Source organism: Antechinus flavipes, chromosome 4 (genome assembly GCF_016432865.1).
Source record: "Antechinus flavipes isolate AdamAnt ecotype Samford, QLD, Australia chromosome 4, AdamAnt_v2, whole genome shotgun sequence".
NCBI classification, from domain to species: Eukaryota; Metazoa; Chordata; class Mammalia; order Dasyuromorphia; family Dasyuridae; genus Antechinus; species Antechinus flavipes.
In genome coordinates, this window is record NC_067401.1 from 271,545,727 (window position 1) to 271,565,340 (window position 19,614).

Consider the following 19,614-nt stretch of genomic DNA (forward strand, 5'->3'; position numbering starts at 1 on the left):
TTTTGCTTTTTTTTCTTTTCTCTACTTCCCATCCTGGAGATGGCTATCATTAGACACAAATATGTATGTCTGTGTGTCTGTGTATGTGTATGTAAAATCATGCTATACATATTTCTATTTATGAGTTCTTTCTCTAGATGCAGATAGCTTCTTCCTTCATATGTCCTTTGTAGTTAATTTGGATATTTATAATGTTCAAAATTACTTAGTTGCTCAAAATTGTTCTTAAAACAATATTGATGTTACTGTATACAACTTTCTCTTGATTCTACTCATTTTGCTCTTCACTATTTCATGCAAGTTTATCCAAGTTTTTCTAAAATCAGCGAGCTCATCATTTCACATAGTATTTTATCATGATTATATACCACAACTTATTCAGGCCTTCCTTAACTGATAGGCATCCCTATGATTCCCAGTTCTTTGTTTTAATATGAATTTCTGTAATTGGTGATTTAGAAATATTTTCCATATAACTAAGAGGTTGTGCTTCTTTTTGAGAGTTATCTGTTCCTATTTTTTGGCCATGTATCTATTGGGGGATAGCTTTTCAACAAGCACTTATTAAAAGCTATACTCTAGGCACTAGAGATATAAAAATATAAATGATAGAGCACCTGTTTTGAAGGAGCTTATATTCTGTTTGGAGAAAAAACAAGCACATAAATGAATGAATGCAAAATATATAAAAATTTCAACTGGTTTGGGTACTGAAGAGAATATACTAACAAAATAGGGGAATCAGTAAAAGTCTATTTTAAGAGATGACCCTTAAACTCAGCCTTGAAGGGAGCTATGAATTCTAAGAGGTAGAAATGAGAAAGGATAAAGAATATCATGGGATAAATGAACATCAATGTCATCACTTAAGGAATACCCAGTAGACCAGGATGGGCCTAAGTATGCAGCAATGTTCAGCAGAGATGCTAGAAAACAGCTCATTTTTAGCATCTCAGCATCCATGTTTGTGGTCCTAGGTACCTGAGTTAGGGGAAGCAATGACATATGAAGGCATATGATAGCATGTGTTAGCTTTGGATGAGGAAAATAAATCCTAGACTTGTCATCAGATACAATAAAGGGAGTCATAGAGCAAATCATCTATCCATGCAGAAAACAATTCTCTCCCTTCCTCCCAACATGTTTAAGAGAATTTAACTGGACAAAAAGAAAAGCTGTTAGACTTATAAGGATGATTAGACAGTACAATAGGCTACTGAATAAAACTGGAAAAATCTTGTTTTGGGAGCATTTAAAACACAGAATCACTTTTGTCTACTTTGAATAGATTAGGAATAAACTTGGTAGAGATAGACAGCTGATAATTTGTATGAAATCTGCAAAAAGACCTGAAACTGTACTACTTTAAGAGTAATGTGTTAATTTCATCAAAATCTTGATTCATTTAAAGTAGAGTTTTGAAAAAAAAAGTTTCAAGTGTCATTCTGTCTTCTGATGTATGTGTCATCTGATTCTGCATCCCTCTTTTAGCTGTAAGAGAAAAATTGGATCCTTGGGGTATGAGATATAGTGAATGTAAAAAGATCACTATTTCTTTTTCCTAAGAAGCATTTTTAGAAAATTGCAAATAGCATTTCAATTGGATCACTAAACTAGAAACTACTTTCCATCTCCTTAACAAAGTGTTTGAAGTTCTTATTTTTAAGGTATGCAAAATGGCAGAAATTGTCATCTAAGAACATAGACCCTTGCCTAAAGCATTCTAATTGAGAAAGTTTCCAAATGAAAAATGGTATGCAGTAGGATTTTTGCAGTGCATGTCACACAGTCCCTGATGATTTGAACTGAATATCCTTTGACTTTTCTCTTGGATTCTGCATTATTTCTGAAAAGCTTTTTTTTTCTTTATTCACTTAGGAATTAAATAGCTTTAATTACTTGGATCTGTACAGACTTGCTGACCTCTTTAATCTCACTTTGCTGGAGAAGGCAGTGATCGATTTTTTAGTGAAACACCTCTCTGAACTCTTGAAGAGTCACCCTGAAGAAGTTCTAACACTTCCTTATTGCCTGCTTCAAGAGGTCCTAAAGAGTGACCAGTTGACGTCCCTAAGTGAAGAGCAAATCTGGCAGGTAAGGAAGTTTCCTTTTCAGCAGAATGTGTGGTAGAAATCTAGAAATGCTCCTTTTGCTTGAATCCTGGTGCTGTGAGATAGTAAATGATTAAACACTAAGGGGTCAAGAAAGTGTATGAACCCTTTTTTCTCAGGTGAATTTTCAAACAGAATATTCTCTTGACTTGCCAGATGATTGGAAAGGACTTGATCTTAAGGTATTGGGTTCTCAATTCACATTTAAAGTCACAGATAAAATTTCCTTGGGGCTTTCCTGTAACCAAATATATATGATTTCAAATGCTAGGAGGCAGTAACATTATTAAATATTTCATGGTGAAAATAGTTTAAATGTGAGAAAAATAGATTGATTTGGCTTTTATGAAACAAACAGTAACATAGGCCTCAAGTACAAAATTCTGAAAGGGCCTTTTATGTATTGCAAAAATACAGCTTCCATTGGAGAACTATTTGGTCCATATGTGAAAGATCCTTTAGGGAAGTTTCTCTACTCTTATGGAATATAAAGCTTCTAACTTTATTCCATCATTGATTGTTGCCTAAGAAATCACCTTCTTACTTGATCTCTTTCCATCTGTTTTCCCCTTTGCTCTCATCTTCCCTTGTCATCCCTCTCTCCTACAACTGACCATCATTTTGGCATTTTGTTTATTTATAAGTGCTATATGTTTAGTATTTCCCAAGAATTTGAAAACTTTTAAAGTAAACAGAACGCAAGACAGTATCACTTCTCGCAAGCTCTGAGTAACTTCTGAATTAACTTTTAATCTCATATGTACATAGCATTTTAAACTTACAAATTGCCTTCTTTCCAATCTTCCTGTGAAATGGATGATTTAGATTTCATTATCCCATTTTATAGTTGAGGAAAATTGGGTTCATAATAAGGAATTAATCTAGGATCAAAGAATTTTGTAGCTGGGAGGGCACTTTAGGTATCAACTGGACCATCTCTCAAACATTTTATAGCTGAGGATAGTCTCAGAAGTTAAATGACTTGCCCATAATCACATGAGTAGTAAGTGACAGAGTCAGCATTCAAATCCAAGTTAGCAAGTAGGGAAAAAAGCCCTTTGTAACTACCACTCTACTCTTACCCTTAGTCCCCCTTTTCTTGACAATACTTTGCATATACTTTGAATACTTATCTATGAATATGGGATATCACTGCATTCTATCTGTACCTCAGTCCTCCACAGAGGATTATAAACCCCTTGAAGGCAAGGGCGGTTCTGATTTTTTAAAAATTACTCCTACCATAGTGCTTTTAATTCAGTAGTTACTAAATGCTTGTTCAATTGAATTGAATCAATCTCAAGTCTTCTGATATCAGATCATAGTGCTTTTTGTAGTAATGTTGGTTGGCCCTTACCAAAATACAGATTTGTGAAAATTTGCCTGCCTCTTTCTTCAAGTTGCTATGCCTTTTATTTGCTCTCATTTTATGCCATTTTTCTGTTGATTAGCATCTTCACCAACGGGGATATAAAGAGAGAAAACACAAATCAGGCAGATTTTTGCTATTTTTTACAAAAACAAATCTCGTTTAAAAGAAAAGCTCTATTAGAGAGAAAATTGAAACTCTTGCCCAGAATGAGATTTTTTTGAATATCTGTGGATTTCAATTATCCACATTATCCTACTTTATTATTAATATAATCAAGAATTGACTGGTCAGTTCTCAGATATGGCAGCCAAAGGAACTCATGTTTCCCTAGGGAAGAAAAATGGGGATAATTTCTACAATTGGCTGTTTCTAATTGAAATGGGATCAGGGGCTAATACCCTCAAATGGCTTCTCACTATCCTCTTTTATTGTACAGTGATCAGATCCTGTTGAAAGGCACTGCCAGAGATCATAATGGTAATGTGCAGATTTTTGAGTGACAAAAGTGCTATACTGTCCATTTAAGTGTTACCATAATTGCCTCTCTAAAGGTTACTAATGCTGTAATGTAGAATTTTAAGAACTGGTTTCTGCTGCAGGCAGTATATATACATATAGATGTGTATATATATTTATATAGATAGATAGATATAGATATATTTGTACCTGGACCTCCAGAAAAGAATTAAAAGATTCACATAAATATTTACCAATTTAGGCATTCAGCAGGCAATAAGAAACTGCTTTTGCTTTATCTTAGTAAATAAGTAATTCTCTCATAGTCAACCCAATAGAGAAAGATCAAATCAGACCAGCTATATTGCCTCCAGTGTAGTTAAGTTCATCATTTTTGCTAAGGTTATACTACTAACGCAATATACCATGGAAGAATCTAATATTCAGCCCAGGGTGAAGATTGGGTATGCCAGAGGATTAGTGTCAGGGTGCTTTATAGAAGTGAAACTTGATGGACAGGCTGGAGACAGATCTCCAGAATCTCATTAAATTGCTGAATTGTTCATTACTGAGCACTCTCACTGTAATAAAGTGCTCATTGACTTTGACAAATCCCCATCCCATGTCTTAAAGAAGAACACTGAAGCAAGAGGTGTTGGGGAAGAGAAAGGAAATTGGCACAAAGTGGGCCAAGTAATAGAAAAGCTGATGAGGGATCCTGCTAGTTGATTAATATGTGCTACCAGTAACCTATATGACTTGCCACATAACCCCCAAGCACCCCCTACTCCCCCAAACATGTGAGTGTTCATATGTACATATGCACACAATATAAACATGTGATTAACAGGTAATTGTTTTGAGACCAGTGTAGATATGCAAAATTAAAGAAATAAAACTTGACCTTTTTTTCGTAGTTATTTTTATTAATGGCCCAGGATTAAAAGACATGGGGATTCAGTACACTTAGGTACAACTCTAAATGATATACTTTTTTACATGTTCTTTTTTTTCTTTTGCTGTTCTAACCATTGCCTCTTGAGCTTCTTTGATGAAATCCCTAAAGATTGTGCCTTATCAGCCCTGCCAGGTCCACTATCCATCTGCCCTTTCTAAACTTTAACCTAATCCTCTTGCCCCGGGGTACTTTTTTGTCCTAGTATTTTTCTTAGACAAGTCCCTCATTATCACTAACTCATGAAACACGGATTCCATCAATTGACTTCACTGTGTTCACAAGGTATGGATACACTTGAGGCAACTATACATGGATACACACACTCATACACATGTGCATATACACATGCAGAAAAAATACATTAATGAATGAAAGAATGAATGAAATCCTCTAACAACTGCAAAGAATGAAATTTTCAGGATACCCAAAGTCAGTGTAGAAGCAATAAGAGCATCTGTTTCTAAAAAAAAAAAAAAAAAAACAGGAATGAAGAAAGCAATAGGAAAGAAAATACTGTGCAAAGAAACAAATAAGTCTTGTGCTTTGTCACCCTTCATCTCAGAAAACATCAGCATCAGGGTTTTTTGGTTGCTGGGATTTTTGTTTTTGTTTTTGTTTTGGATTGGTCCAATTAGGGCTTGGATGGGCTTTCATATTATTTCTTAGTGAATAAAGGTTTAAGATTGGCTGGGTGATATAAGGGAGATGGAGTGGTTGAGAGAAGGATGATGAAATGGAAGTCTCCTTGGTAATACCTGCAATTTTGTTTTGTTGAAAAGTAGGCTCCAATATTTGATGTCCCTACATTTTTTATTTTAATCAAATTGTATTAGTTATAGTTGTACAGTTGTGTACTGTGCTCTATGTATTAACTGTGAAAGATATAAATAAATATAAAATATAAATATAAACTCACAGAGCTTAGAGTCTGATTGAGTACAAAGAAAAATACAAATATTAGATGCCAAATGCATGGCATATGCAGTAAATGCTATGAATTCAAAGGAAGAGAGGGACATCATGAGCCATGATCATCAGGTAGAACAACTGGACTTTGCAATTGAACTGGGTAGAATTCACATGAAGAAAAAGAAGCAAGAGGAACAGTTTAAGAAGAGGAATAATGCAGACAGAGGATGGGATTGAAATTAGCAAACAATCAATAAACAGTCATTTATTAAGTACCTACTATGTGCCACAGTGTGCTAGGAGAAATTCTAGTTATTCAGAAGGTTGCCATCTATCAGGAGAGAAAGGGGTGTTATTTGAAATGATTGCAGATGTTGCCTGAGGGCCAAGAGCTGAGGTCTCTTATAGAAAGAAAAGCTACTGAATGAGAGACTGAAATACCATCTGTTTGTTTGAGAAGTGTAGAATTAGGAGAAATAGGATTGGTGAGGTTCATAATTAACTATAAGTACTGTCATCTTCCAAGAATAAAGCACTTCTATTTTTTAGTCAAATATTAAGGGGAACAGTACAGCTGCTGATTTGTTTTAGTACAGGAAGTTTGCTCGCCGAGAGAACTAATACCAGTGAAACTCTGGGTCTTGAGTGAAAAACAAGAAAACAAAACAAAACAAAAATTATTATTGTATGTATTTACTTCGAGAACTATAACAACTTTATGAGTAGAAGCAAATTTGTTCCTTAAACATAATTAATTAGCTAATTGAAACAATGAAAGGGGCTTGATGTTCTACTTTTCAGATGAAGAAATAGCTGCAAAGATGTGAAGTACTTTAGCAATTATTTATTAAGCACCTGCTGAATGCAAGGTAATATGGTGGGTGCCATGAAATGAATGAATGGATGAAACCTTTTTCTAAGGTTACCGTGGACTTAAATAGTAAATTAGGATACTAAAATTTTGATTGAATGCATGGCATTAGGTCCACTGAATGATATTCTTGTCATAGAGTGGCCAATAAAATAATAATTCACTTTAGTTTTTTCATGTTTTTGGTTTTTTGGGTTATCCATAAATGTTTTTAATGTGTTGACTTTCTTCACTAGAAAATGTGTAATTTCTTTCTCCTTCATTCCTCAGATTTTCTTTCCTTTTGTATTTAGGTACTGTAAATAACATTTTGTGTAATAACAATAATAATTTGTAAAGGGGATACAGCATTTTAAGGTTTTTAAAGTACTTGCCATGTAAGTACCTTGTGTGGTTTGGACTTAACCCTTCTTCCTTCAGTTCTCCAACTTCAGGGGCCCGATACAGTAGGGTCTTTTACCTTGCCATTCATTCAGCCTCTTAAATACTGTGCTGAGGTGAGGAGCCAAATCCAACACTTCTATATTATTTTGATTTACTGCTCACGCCTATAGCGCAGGAGGTTCATTTTCCTGTGCTTTAATCAGGTCTCTAAATAGATTTATCACTCCTCACCCACTAGCCAAGGAATCTTATCCTATTTATGTTCCATTCTAGAATATGAAGAGGGCACCTTGTCTCCTGGAGGGGCTTCTATCTCCATTTGGCTTAGATTATAAGTTCCTCCAGGCAGGTGCATTTTCTTTAATGTTTGTATTGTACAATGTTGTCTTACTGTATTTCATAAATAATGAATAAAAACAATAATGTGGACTTTTCTTATTTAAAAGGATTGAATGGGAAACAGCAGTCCCTTACTTTTTCTTGCTTGAGGTTTTCTACATTTGTGTATTTCTTCTTGCCCCTTCTTCCCTCTCTTCCTCATCCCCCTTCCCATGCAATATGCATATATTTCCCCTGCTAGGCAAATTCTTAAGCAAATGAAATATGCCTTTTGGAAAAATGTTCTTTACCAATTTTTGGTTAGGGATTTTCTTAATTATTAATAATACATTTGCTCCACATCTCTGGAGACATGAATTAAATGATGATTTGAGTAGCCGCTGAACTCGTGTTTAGCTGTCTCCTACTATTCCCCCATAACCTTTTATCCACATTCCAAAATCCACCTGCATGGCTGAACTTGATTTTTTGGAAGATAATTTGGAAATTTGGAAAATTTGGATTTTCTTTCAAAAGGGTCTGAGACCTGGAAAAGGCAGAATTGCAAAGAAATATTGAAAATCTGTAGAGTTAGAGGAACATTGGTAGGTTGAAAATTATGCAAAAGTAATCATTTGACATCATCAACATGAAATTGATATAAGTTCTGTCCTATCAGGAAAGGTGGGTTAATACAATGTTCAATAGAACCTTATTAGATAGTCAGGAAAGATTTTTTTGAATGAATGAATGAGTCATTCAGCATTTCAGATAGACTTGGTCCCAATTTAGCATTTCACATATACTAAATGTGGTACCAGATACAGAAAACTTTCAAGACTTAAGAGTGATTTACTCATCCAGTTCCAGTTCCCAGTTGCAGTATGTATCAGCTAAGGCAATTGTTAACTGTGAAAGGAGACCTCCATCTGTCTCCAGTGTTTGTAGCATTTCACTCACACCAAATCTGTACTCCAAAATAGAAAAGATCTTCTGCTTTCTCTCTCAGGGAAGGAAATAGTCACTAATTCTCTCCCACCTCTGCTCCTGTCAACATGCTTAGTTCCCTTACACTTTTTCCTTGGCTATGTAGAAAATTTGGCAGACCTGCATTTTCATGTGTTTCTTTCAAATTCTGCGTCATTTCCCTGTAGCCATTATTTCCCCTTTTCTTTTGAACATGGTGGGCAGTGCTGGAGGCAGTGCTCCAAAAGGGGACTAACCTGTGCCAAACTGGATAATTACTTTGCTCATTTCATGCCCATTGAAGTGTCATCCTATTATACAGTGTGAATTGGAGAATGTCATCTTTTTGTTTGGTGTTTTCTGTTTTCACACTGCCCAATGTGGCCTTTGCCTCTTCAGTAATGTTAAAAAAAAAAAAAAAAACTAAACTAAAACCCTAAATCGTTCAGTTTTCTATCCTCTGAAAATAGGTTGGCAAATTAGCCCTTACCCATAAATCTGGACGTGAGGGAAGTCAGACTAATCCCTTGAGAAATCAAATTGTATATATACTTTAACATATTTAACATATATTGGACCACCTGCCATCTAGGGAAAGTGGTGGAGGGAAGGAGGGGAAAATTTGGAACAGAAGATTTTGCAAGGGTCAATGTTGGAAAATTACCCATGAATATGTTTTGTAAATAGAAAGCTATAATAATAATAAAAAAAGAAAAAAGAAATCAGGTTGTAGGAAATTAATAATCTAAGCAAAAATTGGAGCTATTGGTCCTTAAAACTGTTCAAATGTAATATCATGGAGGCTACAACAAGTGGGGAATGGGCTGAAATTAAAATGTTACAGAATAGGAGTTCTTTTGGTCTAATCTTTCTTTAAAAAATAACTGAGAATTTTTTTTTCTCATCTACTAATTGTCTAATATTTAGGGTCATAGATCTGAAGATGGAAGTGATCTGAGAGTCTATATGGTTTAACCACTTTATTTTACAGATGAAGAAACTGAGACCCAGAGACAAATGACTTGTCCAGGATCCTGCAGGTAGTACTCCTTAGAATGTAATTTGAACCCAAGTTCTCTGCCTTCAAAGTGGTTACTCTTTTCACTCTATGCTACTAGACATTCTCTCCTTTTACCATACACTTTCTAGTCATCTTTATAACATTTTCTTTTTATTTATGATTTAAATAGTGCTTTATATGAAATTAAAATCATACTGTTTGAGGGCAAGTACTATCCTGTAATGTTTGGGCTAGCTTTCTGGAGGACCTTGGGATCAACTCGAGTCCTTGGTCTTAGTGGAGAAGTGATGAAGGCAGGACAGCCACCAAAAGGCTAGTCAAAAATGGAATATCTCTCTTCCAGTCCTTCTTAGCCCTTATACACCCTATTATAATTACATCATTACAACATACTAAATATGTGTGAACTAGAGAACCATTACATCACCATGCTAAGTACTACTGGAGAACCATCATCTCATCAATTCCACTGAGTTAACACCTTTTTATAAGTATTCTTGTTTCAAGTATAATTCTCCAGAGTTCTGGCCCTCTACACTATCCTTTACTTCTTTGTGTATTTTCAGTATTTGACACAGTCCCATAGTAAGGGCTTAATAAATGTTTATTCTTATATCATTTTTTTTTAAATTTTTGGCTGGGACAATTGGGATTAAGTGACTTGTCCAGGGTCACATAGCTAAGAAGTGTTAAGTGTTTGAAGCTAGATTTAAACTCAGGTCCTCCTGACTTCAGGGCTGATGCTCTATCGATTGAGCCACCTCGCTGCTCCAATAAATGTTTATTGATTGATTATGTCATCATTTCATTTTCTTCTCCAAAAGACCTGCTTTTCTCCCCAGTTTTATACATCTCTTTTCATAAATTTGATCAGTCAGTCAATTAATAAACTTTGATCAATCAGTCAATTAATAAAAACTTAGCACCCATTATGGGTCAGATTAGTCTCTGTCCCCAAAATAGAGTTGTGAATACCTCATCCAGTGATGTCTCTCAGCAGGATATAGCTATTCCCTAGTGCCTTTCCTCTGAGATTACATTTATATTATACTTACCTTATTTTCACAATATTTATGTATATATAATAGGCATAGCATGGTTCTCCCCACCTTTAGAATTTAAACTTCTCGAGGGAAGAGATGTTGTATTTGCTTTTTTCTGTATCTCCAGTACTTAAGGAAATGCTTGGGACACAGTAAGTACTTAATAAATGCTTGTTGACTATCCTTTGACCAGTTTGATGTTTTAGGGGGGTGTGTGTGTGTGTGTGTGTGTGTGTGTGTGTGTGTGTGTGTAAGACGCTTCTGTTTGTATTTTGCAGTCACTCTACCTCATTTACATTTTCCTGATTTCTCTATGAGGATTCATTTCTTGAGTAGCTTGACTGGTAGTTTGCTGCTGATTTCCTATGGATGCAGCTTGTCACTGAGAGCCTGCTGTTGCTTCTGGCATTCACTTCAGGGGGACTTTACCAAGGGTAATCCTCAACCCCATTGCTCTGTGTTGTCAAGCAACTGTGAGGGGACAATCATTATCAGAAATTACAGGAGCCCCAACTTGTATTTAAGCTGTGGTTTCCATGAGTTAGGAAATAATTTTTATGAGAGTTTTGTTATTGGTGATTTTTTTAAAGAAAATACACACAAGAACAACAAGGTGATTTATGAGATATGACATATTTATCTTCTATTTTCCCAATTTTCACTTTGATTCCTGTTGTTTCCTGAATGTGCTCTTTCTAATGTTGGTGCTGCTGTGAGGAGTAAAGAGATGACTGGAGAGTATTACTTATGTATTGGTATCCTGCAGTAATGTTGCTCCCACCTGGGTTATCGTGGATTTAAAATGAAAACTACACTGGAAGGTATATAGGATGTGGCTACCCTGAGTTTGGGCACAGCAGTCCTTCCATATTACAAAGCTGTTAATAGTTTAGTCTGTTAATAGTTAATCCATTTAGTCTCTCGGAAAGCTGAGCCCCTTCACAGTACACATGGATACACACACATAAACATATATCCCTGCACTCATAAACGCACGCAATCTCTTATAAAGCAAAGATGATCTCAAGAATTCTTTGCTATAATTGGTGAATTAGCAACAACTGGTGAATTAATACTCAATTAACTTTGTTTATTATGTGTAGTGCTGGTATTCAATAGGGGAAAGGTAAGAAAAATTTTATGGAAGGAGTGGATCTTTTCTAATCCATGGTTAAGGCAGGAGGGAAGAAAATAATTTGATAAAGAAAGAGTGGAAGGGACAGGCAGGTGGATGGAAGAGGTCAGGGGGAGTGGGAGGCCAGAAGATAAGAGAAGCTGAAATAAGCAGAGAGGAGAGGCCAAATGCTAAAGAACTTGAAAGCCCTTAATTAGGAATATTAAAAGAAAAGGATACCACCAAAGGTGATATGTAAAGATAACTTTCAGATGGTCTTTGCTATATGAGATTGCAGTAGAATCTGCATCTAATCTAAAAATAGATTGCATTAGAAAAGATCTTCTGGCTGGCGTAAAGACTGGGTATGCATTACATCGAATTCCCAATCCCTATATTTTTGCCCACCTGCATTTTTGATTTCCATCACAGGCTAACTGTACAGTATTTTGGAGTCTGGTTCTTTTTTTACAGCAAAATAATGGTTTGGACATGTATACTTATTTTGTATTTAACTTATACTCTAATATATTTAACATGTATTGGTCATCCTGCCATCTAGGGGAGGGGAAAAATTGGAACAAAAGGTTTGGCAATTGTTAATGCTGTAAAATTACCCATGCATATAACTTGTGAATAAAAAGCTATTAAAAAAAAAAAAAGACTGGGTATGGAGATTCAGGCCTGGAATAAAGTTATAGGACAGCAAGGTAGTATGGTAGATAGAGTATTTGGCTTGGACTCAGGGAGACTCATCTGAATTCAAATCTGGCCTCAGATATCAGAGTGATTCTGAGCAAGTCATTTAATCCTGTTGCCTCCATTTTCTCATCTGTCAAATGATCTGGAGAAGGAAAGGACAAAGCCCTTCAGTTTCTTTGCCAAGAAAATTCCAAATTGGGTCATAAAGAATATGACACTATCGAAACTATTTATAACAATAATTTATAAAAGTATAACAGAAAAGTTATGGAATTGGTTCAATTAGTAAATACAAAGGTACTGCTATTAACCAGTGCTGGATGAAGATTAAATATTGAACTGGGAAAATATCATAGATGAATAGAAAATATGGATGTACTAGATATAGTTCTTAAGAGAAAGGAAGAGAGAGAAAATAGGAATTTGTAGGACGTTATTTAGCTAAGTGTCATTCCAAAAGAAAACTTTATCCTGTATCGAGCTTTGTGGAAATCTCATTTTTATTGGACATCAGATATCCCATAAGGTTCTAAATTGTCTGGACACATGATGAAATCTGTGTTCACTGGAGGCATTTGTGCCATTTGACACTGCCAGGGCACTGGAGATTCTTGGCAAAAGATCCCTACATTTTACTGTAATTCTATGATTTCTATAAGATTCTTAAGGGGAGGGAGATAGTCTAGGCTACACAAATTTGGAGGGACCTAGAAGGAATCTGTACAACTATGTATAAGTTGTGATAAAAAATGATATTGTAGTTTTGAGAATGTGGGAAATAGTCCTTTGTGTTTTCATAGTGTTTAATATATCAGATAGTTGGTGGAAAGGCAAAACTGTATTTAGTCTTTTTTTAACATTTAATTTTTGTTCTATTTTTATCAATTATATGTTCAAGATTCATTGTTTGAATTTGAGTGACAAATTTTCTCCTTCCCCATATTCCTTTCTCTGAGAAGGCAAGCAATTTCATATTGCTATATATGTGCAGTCTTGTAAAACATTTTCATGTTCGTGTTGCAAAAGAAAATGCAGACTCCCCCCAAAGTCCAAGAATAAGAAAGTAAAAAGAATATGATTCAGTCCTCATTCAGACTCTATCAGTTCTGTCTCTGGAAATAGAGAACATTTTTCATTATAAGTTTTTCAGTATTGTTTTGGATCATTATATTGCTAAGAAAAGCTATCATTCATAGCTGATCATCATACAGTATTGCTTTTATGTATAGTGTTCTCCTGATTCTGCTCATTTTACATTGCATCAGTTTATGTAAGTTTTCCTGGGTTTTTCTGAAAGCATTATGCTTGTCATTTCTTTTTTTTTAATAACTTTTTATTGACAGAACCCCATGTCAGGGTAATTTTTTACAACATTATCCCTTGCACTCACTTCTGTTCTGATTTTCCCCTCCCCCCTCCTCCTCTCCCCCAGATGGCAAGCAGTCCTAAACATGTTAAATAGGTTACAGTATATCCTAGATACAATATATGTGTGCAGAACCGAACAGTTCTCTTGTTGCACAGGGAGAATTGGATTCAGAAGATATAAATAACCCGGGAAGAAAACAAAAATGCAATGCTTGTCATTTCTTAAAGCACAGTAATATTTCATCACAATCTTCAACTTATTCAGGTATCCCCTAATTAATAGCTATCACCTCAATTTGAATTTCTTTGCCACCACAAAAAGAACTTGCTATAAATTTTTGTACATATAGGTCCTTTTTTAAAGTAATCTCTTTGGGATATAAACTTGATAGTGGTATTACTAAGTCAAAGGACTAAATTGTATTTACTTCTAAAATTGTCCATAGTAGTTCCATTTTAAAATTGATGAATATATCTCATTCTGTGTTGATGTTTACATCAAATTCAGACACTCTGATAGAGTCTGCAGATGTCTAGACTAAAAGGATATACAGTTATTCTGGGATACACCTGTCCATGATTTCATGGTGCTGCTTAAAAGATAATGATATATAGATGATGCTGAACTAATCCTCATATTGTGTGAAAGAAAGGTAGGATGTGCATTGTTGATAGGATAATCAGTGCAAGTGTCTTTGTGTGCAAGAAAGTAATGTTTGACAATTTCTGTGATGGAGCTTGTGGTTCCAGAGATTGTCCTGGGACTTAGTTCAAGTGTTAGTCATGTAGTAAGAGATTGCACTTTGTTCTGTGACCTGATACCAGTCTTGGGGAGCCATGATAAGCATCTAGCAAAATTCTATATTGTACAATGTATTGGGAAAATGTTTGACTTCTTTGACATCTCCATATAAGAATAATAGGGACAGGTGGAGAGCACAAACAGAATGTGATAACAACTTTCTTAGGCAAAATCATTAGTAATGGCTAACTTATTTTGTAGATGAGGATCAGAGAGGTTCAGATATCAGTGACTTTCTGAAATTCACTTAGGCTAGTAAGTATCTGGTGCAAAATTTGAACTCCAAAAGCTAGATGGATACAACAGTGGGTTAGAGTCAGGAAGACCTGAGTTCCATATCTTCTATAGTCTTTCAGGTTTTTAATCTTCAAATTGAGGGGGTAAAATTAAATGATCTCTGAGGCTGTATGATTCTGAGGAAGTCATTTAACTGCTGTCTGCCTCAGTTTCCTAACTATAAAATAGGGACAATAATAGTCCAGGGCCTCTCAAAGGTAATTGTGGAAATGAGATAATGAGAAAAATGACATAACATTTGTAAAGCTCTTAGTGAGGGACCTGACACATTTAAGTAGTCCTTAATAATTGTTTATTCTTTCTCCTGACACCAAGTCTAGCATTTTGTCCCACTATTCTCTCTAGCTTTCCTATGAACAGAAGTATAATCATAATAATTATAAAACTATCTCACATTATACAGAACTTAATATATGCCAGGCAATGTGCTAAGCACTTTACAGTTATTATCTCTTGTTTCTCACAATAAATTGGGGAGGTGGGTGCTATTATTTATCACACTCATTTTGCAGATAAAGAAACTGAGGCAATCATAAATAAAATGACTGCTCAGGGTCACACAGTTAGTAAATGTCTGAGGCCAGGTTTGAACTCAGTATATGAACAGTATATGATGAGTCAGTTAAATCAGATAACAGGAAGGAGCCTCAGAGGTCATTTAATCTTAGCCCCTCAATTTAAAGGTCAAAAATCTTCTACAGAAGATATGTAATAAACCTGAAGTCATACAGTTAATAAATAGAAACCTTGGATTTCAAATGAGGTTACCTAACTCCAAACCCATGATGGATTTTTTTATGTTCATGATACCATCTTATTTCATGTTATCCTGTTCCACATATTCCAGAGGAGAAACAATTCTGAGCAGTGCATTTGTACACTATGCTTCTTTATAAGTTATTCATATTTCTGGTTTCATTTTGCTGCTGCTTTCTAATCGCAGTCTATAAAGTATTAAGTGGACAAAGTATTTGGCTATTATAATACTAATAACAGCAAAAATAAGGCTTGATTTCATTTTTTAGTTTTGATACTACAGCAGGAATAAGAATTTGAAATGGTAGAAAAATAGAAAAGAGTATCAGGGAAATTTTGAATCTCAATACCATATTATATCTCCATCTTCTATTGGGCATAGTATGTATGTAATTGGAACCAGAGGTGACATTAGTCTTCTCTTGAAAAGATTTGCATCATTTTGAATAAGGTAACTTTAGCTAACAGGATGGGAGTGTCAGATTTTTAAAAAATAAAAATAAAAATATGGAAGAGGAGAATGGAGGAGATCAGAATTAGATAACATTAAATGAAGTTCACATTTATCACTTTGCTGAAGACATGAAAAATTAGGGAAGCTTGGTCTCAGTAGAAGGGAAGAAAAATTTCAAATTAAGAACTTTTAGAATGCTCTCCTGCCTCTTAAATACATATAGGATTTTAAAAGAATCCATCTTCAATCTTGGAAAAGAGAGATTCTTAAATACTGGTAGAATCTCCTAGTCAGAGGAAGCCTTAGAAGTTATTCTCATCAAATAAAGCAATTTTTTCTATAACATCCCTGGAAGGTGGTCATTTCAACTCTGCTTGGACCAGTGATAGACAACTCACCACCTCATAAAGAAGCCTATTTACTTTTTGGAACATTTAAAACTAGGTATTAGAAAATCCTTCCTTACAACGAGCCAAATTCTGCCTCATTGTACTTCTCCATTGCCTAGCACTAGTTTGCGTTCTAGAATTAAGTAACTTAATTCTTTCAGATGATAGCCTGGTAGCTTTTGAAAATATCTTGTTTCCCTTAAATCCTTTCTGTTTCCAAATAAACTCCTCTTCCTTCACTCGTTCCTCATACAGTAACAATCTCCCTACTGCCTCCCGGTATGTGGGCCACTATCCCTTGGTTACCTTGTGGGACCTTAATGTTGGTCACAGTACCTCAGATGGGAGCTGACCGACTTTAGAATGGACTGGAAACATCAGGGTTTTAAGGACATTATACTTTTCTTTATGTAACCAACGACTGCATTTTTTGGTAGTCATATCACATCCTTGACTTATTCTGAGTTTTTAGTCAATTAAACTCCCTACATTTTTTCACATAAAAGGCAACCAGCTGGAGGTTTCTTAAATTTGGAGATAAAGGCCCAGATACTGGTTTGATTTAATGTTAGTAAGTAATGTGTATAGTTGTACATTAGTTCTAAATCCCCACTGTAATCTCTTCTGTGGAATGACGATAATGACTTCTCATTCTCTTCCTGGCTTTCCTGTGTTTCCATCCATTCATTTCTATGTCTCTCTCACTAACACTTTTTTACTGCCTCCCCCTGCCAGCAGCAGTTGATTCTGGAAGGAATTTTTCCTTTCTGATTATTGAAAAGAAAATTGTAATATTATACTAAAGAAAATATAATTAGTAAAGAAGATATTTTCAGGGAAAACATTTCTTTGATGAACTCCCAAGCCAAGTATTAGTGACTTAGGAATTTTTTTTGACTGGGATTTTCCATGTCCAGTCCTCATCAAAATTGAGCATGAATCAGTAAGAGTGACTATGTAGTACTATCTATAGACCTTTTGGAAACAAGCAGAAGTTTTCCAGACTTGATACTAAAAGTCCATAATCTTCTTATGCTCCTTCTTATTGTTGAGAACAGCCCAGAAAATACCCCCCATCTGGTCACACAAGAAGTCAGTTAATTGATGCAGTGAGTGATGGATAGTGCCCTAAAGTTTAAATGTTTTAGGAGGATCTATCTTATTAACACTTTAAAACATGGGAGAATAATATCATTAATTTTGATTAATTCATTTGCTCTTAATATAGCTTTTAATTTGTAATTCTATGTGAATTACAATGTAATTTGGCATTAATTATACTAAATTGACTATAAGTCAGCCAATCACAATGGGAAATTACTCACAGCTGAAAGTAAAACTAAAACCCTCCTTCAGAAGGGAAGAAGCTTATTTAAGACCAGGCAAAAGTATCTTTACGTATGTCTCTCTCTCTAGAGAAGGCAGGGTATTGAATCTTCCAAGAAAGTTATGACCTGTTAGCAAGTTTCATTACTCTATACTCAGCTGGGACTTTGAAGTAAAGTTTATATAAATTCAAAAAATGATAAATAATAAAGTAAATAAAGGTGTTGATTTGCTAATTCCTTAGGGGATTCTGAAATATAAAACTCAGAATCATGGCTTAAATGTTAGAACTTGGAATATTAATAATAATAGATATGAGAATTCACACTAAAAAAGTGCAAAACATTTCGTGCACATTATTTAATTTATTCCTCACAACAATTCATGTGTTATAGTAAATATTATTTTATAGATTCAGGGAATCAAGGCTTGAGAGCTTCAGTAATTTGTACATAGCTTATGTCTAAGATAGTATTTAGAAACCATCTAGTCCTACAATCTCATAGAAATTCAGTGACTTGTACATAGCTTTAAGTCTAAGATCAAATTTGAATTTGGGACTTCTTGACTCCAAGTTCAGTGCTCTAACCAACATTGCCATACTTAGAAACCAGCTAGTCCCACAATCTCATTTGAAAAATGAGGAAACTAAAGTTGCAAAGTGCCTTGGCAAACATCTAATATAGAGTTTTTACTCAAAAACTGTTTTTTTTTTTTTGGTTTTTTTTTTTTTTTGCATCTTCCTATAGGCTATGTTAGATTCCATATCCCTGTGGTTTTAGGGATAGAAACAGGCCTATTAATTCTTTTTAAGCCCATTTATTCTTAATTGCTTTTACTCTGAGTTATTTTTTGGCTGTACTTTGGTCAGCTGAAGATCATTTTCTACCCCTATGTGCAACACATTCCTTCTTTTCATCCCTAGTTAGCATAAAAATGGTTAACATGGAGACTTTATTCTGGGTGAGAAGCAAGTCCTATGCTATGAAAAGCTATCCCAGAGAAAGTAAAATGCCCTCCTTTCTAGAAGCAATTTCTGCAGGGATTGAGGGTTTGCAAAATTTCATGTTCACAAGTAGCTGAAGAAAATTCAAGCTTTGATATCTAAAATGCTGTGCCTGATGCACAATAGGTATTTAATAAATGTTTATTGACGAAAATGGAAGCAGAGGTTACAAAGGAGATGCATAATGTCCACAAAATAAAAATGATCGTAAGGTTGTTCCCTGCTCTGTCAGACCATATCTAAATTGTTTTTTTTTTTTTTTAACTGACAAGCATACAAAGGAATGCAAAGGTAACCAAGTATGGTAAGGGGTCTTAGTAGCATTCTGAAGAAGGACCAGTTAAAGGAATCCAGGGTATCCATCCTGGAGAAGAGGAGGCTTAGCAGGGGAGATGATTGCTATTTTGAAATATTTGAAGAGGACTGTCCTGAGAAAAAGGGATTATACACATACAGTTTGGCCTGAAAAAGCAGAACTAGAAAACCATGGATGAAAGCTGCACATCCCAAGTTTTGCCTCATTATCTCTAAGGAATGGGCTGTTTCGCAGAGTATAGTACTATGGAGGCAACAGTCCGGATGACCAGTTGCTGATGCCTGTTGTAAACACCTTGGTCAGACTCTGAACTGCTATACAACTTTGGAATCATGTGATTATAACTGGAGAACAATAGGAAAATAGGCAACGTGTCTTCCTTTGGGAATAGTTTCTAAGTACAGCATGCAATTCATATTACAAGGGTATTTTGCTTAGAGTATATTTCAAATATAGAAAATAATAAGCTGTATTTTTGCATATTCAGGGTCACTGAGAACTGCTTTGCTTTTTTCCAGGTTATGTCCCTCACATTCTTAGTGAGGCTTTGATGCTCATAAAACTAGAACTAGCTAATAGGGAATAAATTTTGCCACTATGTAATTAATTTCAGGCTGCTTTTAGGTTTTTTTTTTTTTTGCCCCCTTTCACTTATTTATATGTCACTTTATTCCT

General features: G+C 35.0%; 1 protein-coding gene across 1 annotated transcript in view; it reads left to right on the forward strand.

Moving 5' to 3' along the window:
- KLHL32 (kelch like family member 32) overlaps nt 1–19,614 on the forward strand; it is a 310,357-nt gene that overhangs the window by 222,734 nt on the left and 68,009 nt on the right. The window contains exon 6 of the mRNA XM_051996720.1: nt 1,879–2,094. Within this exon, the coding sequence (XP_051852680.1) occupies nt 1,879–2,094 (216 nt within the window). The remainder of the gene's footprint in view (nt 1–1,878; nt 2,095–19,614) is intronic.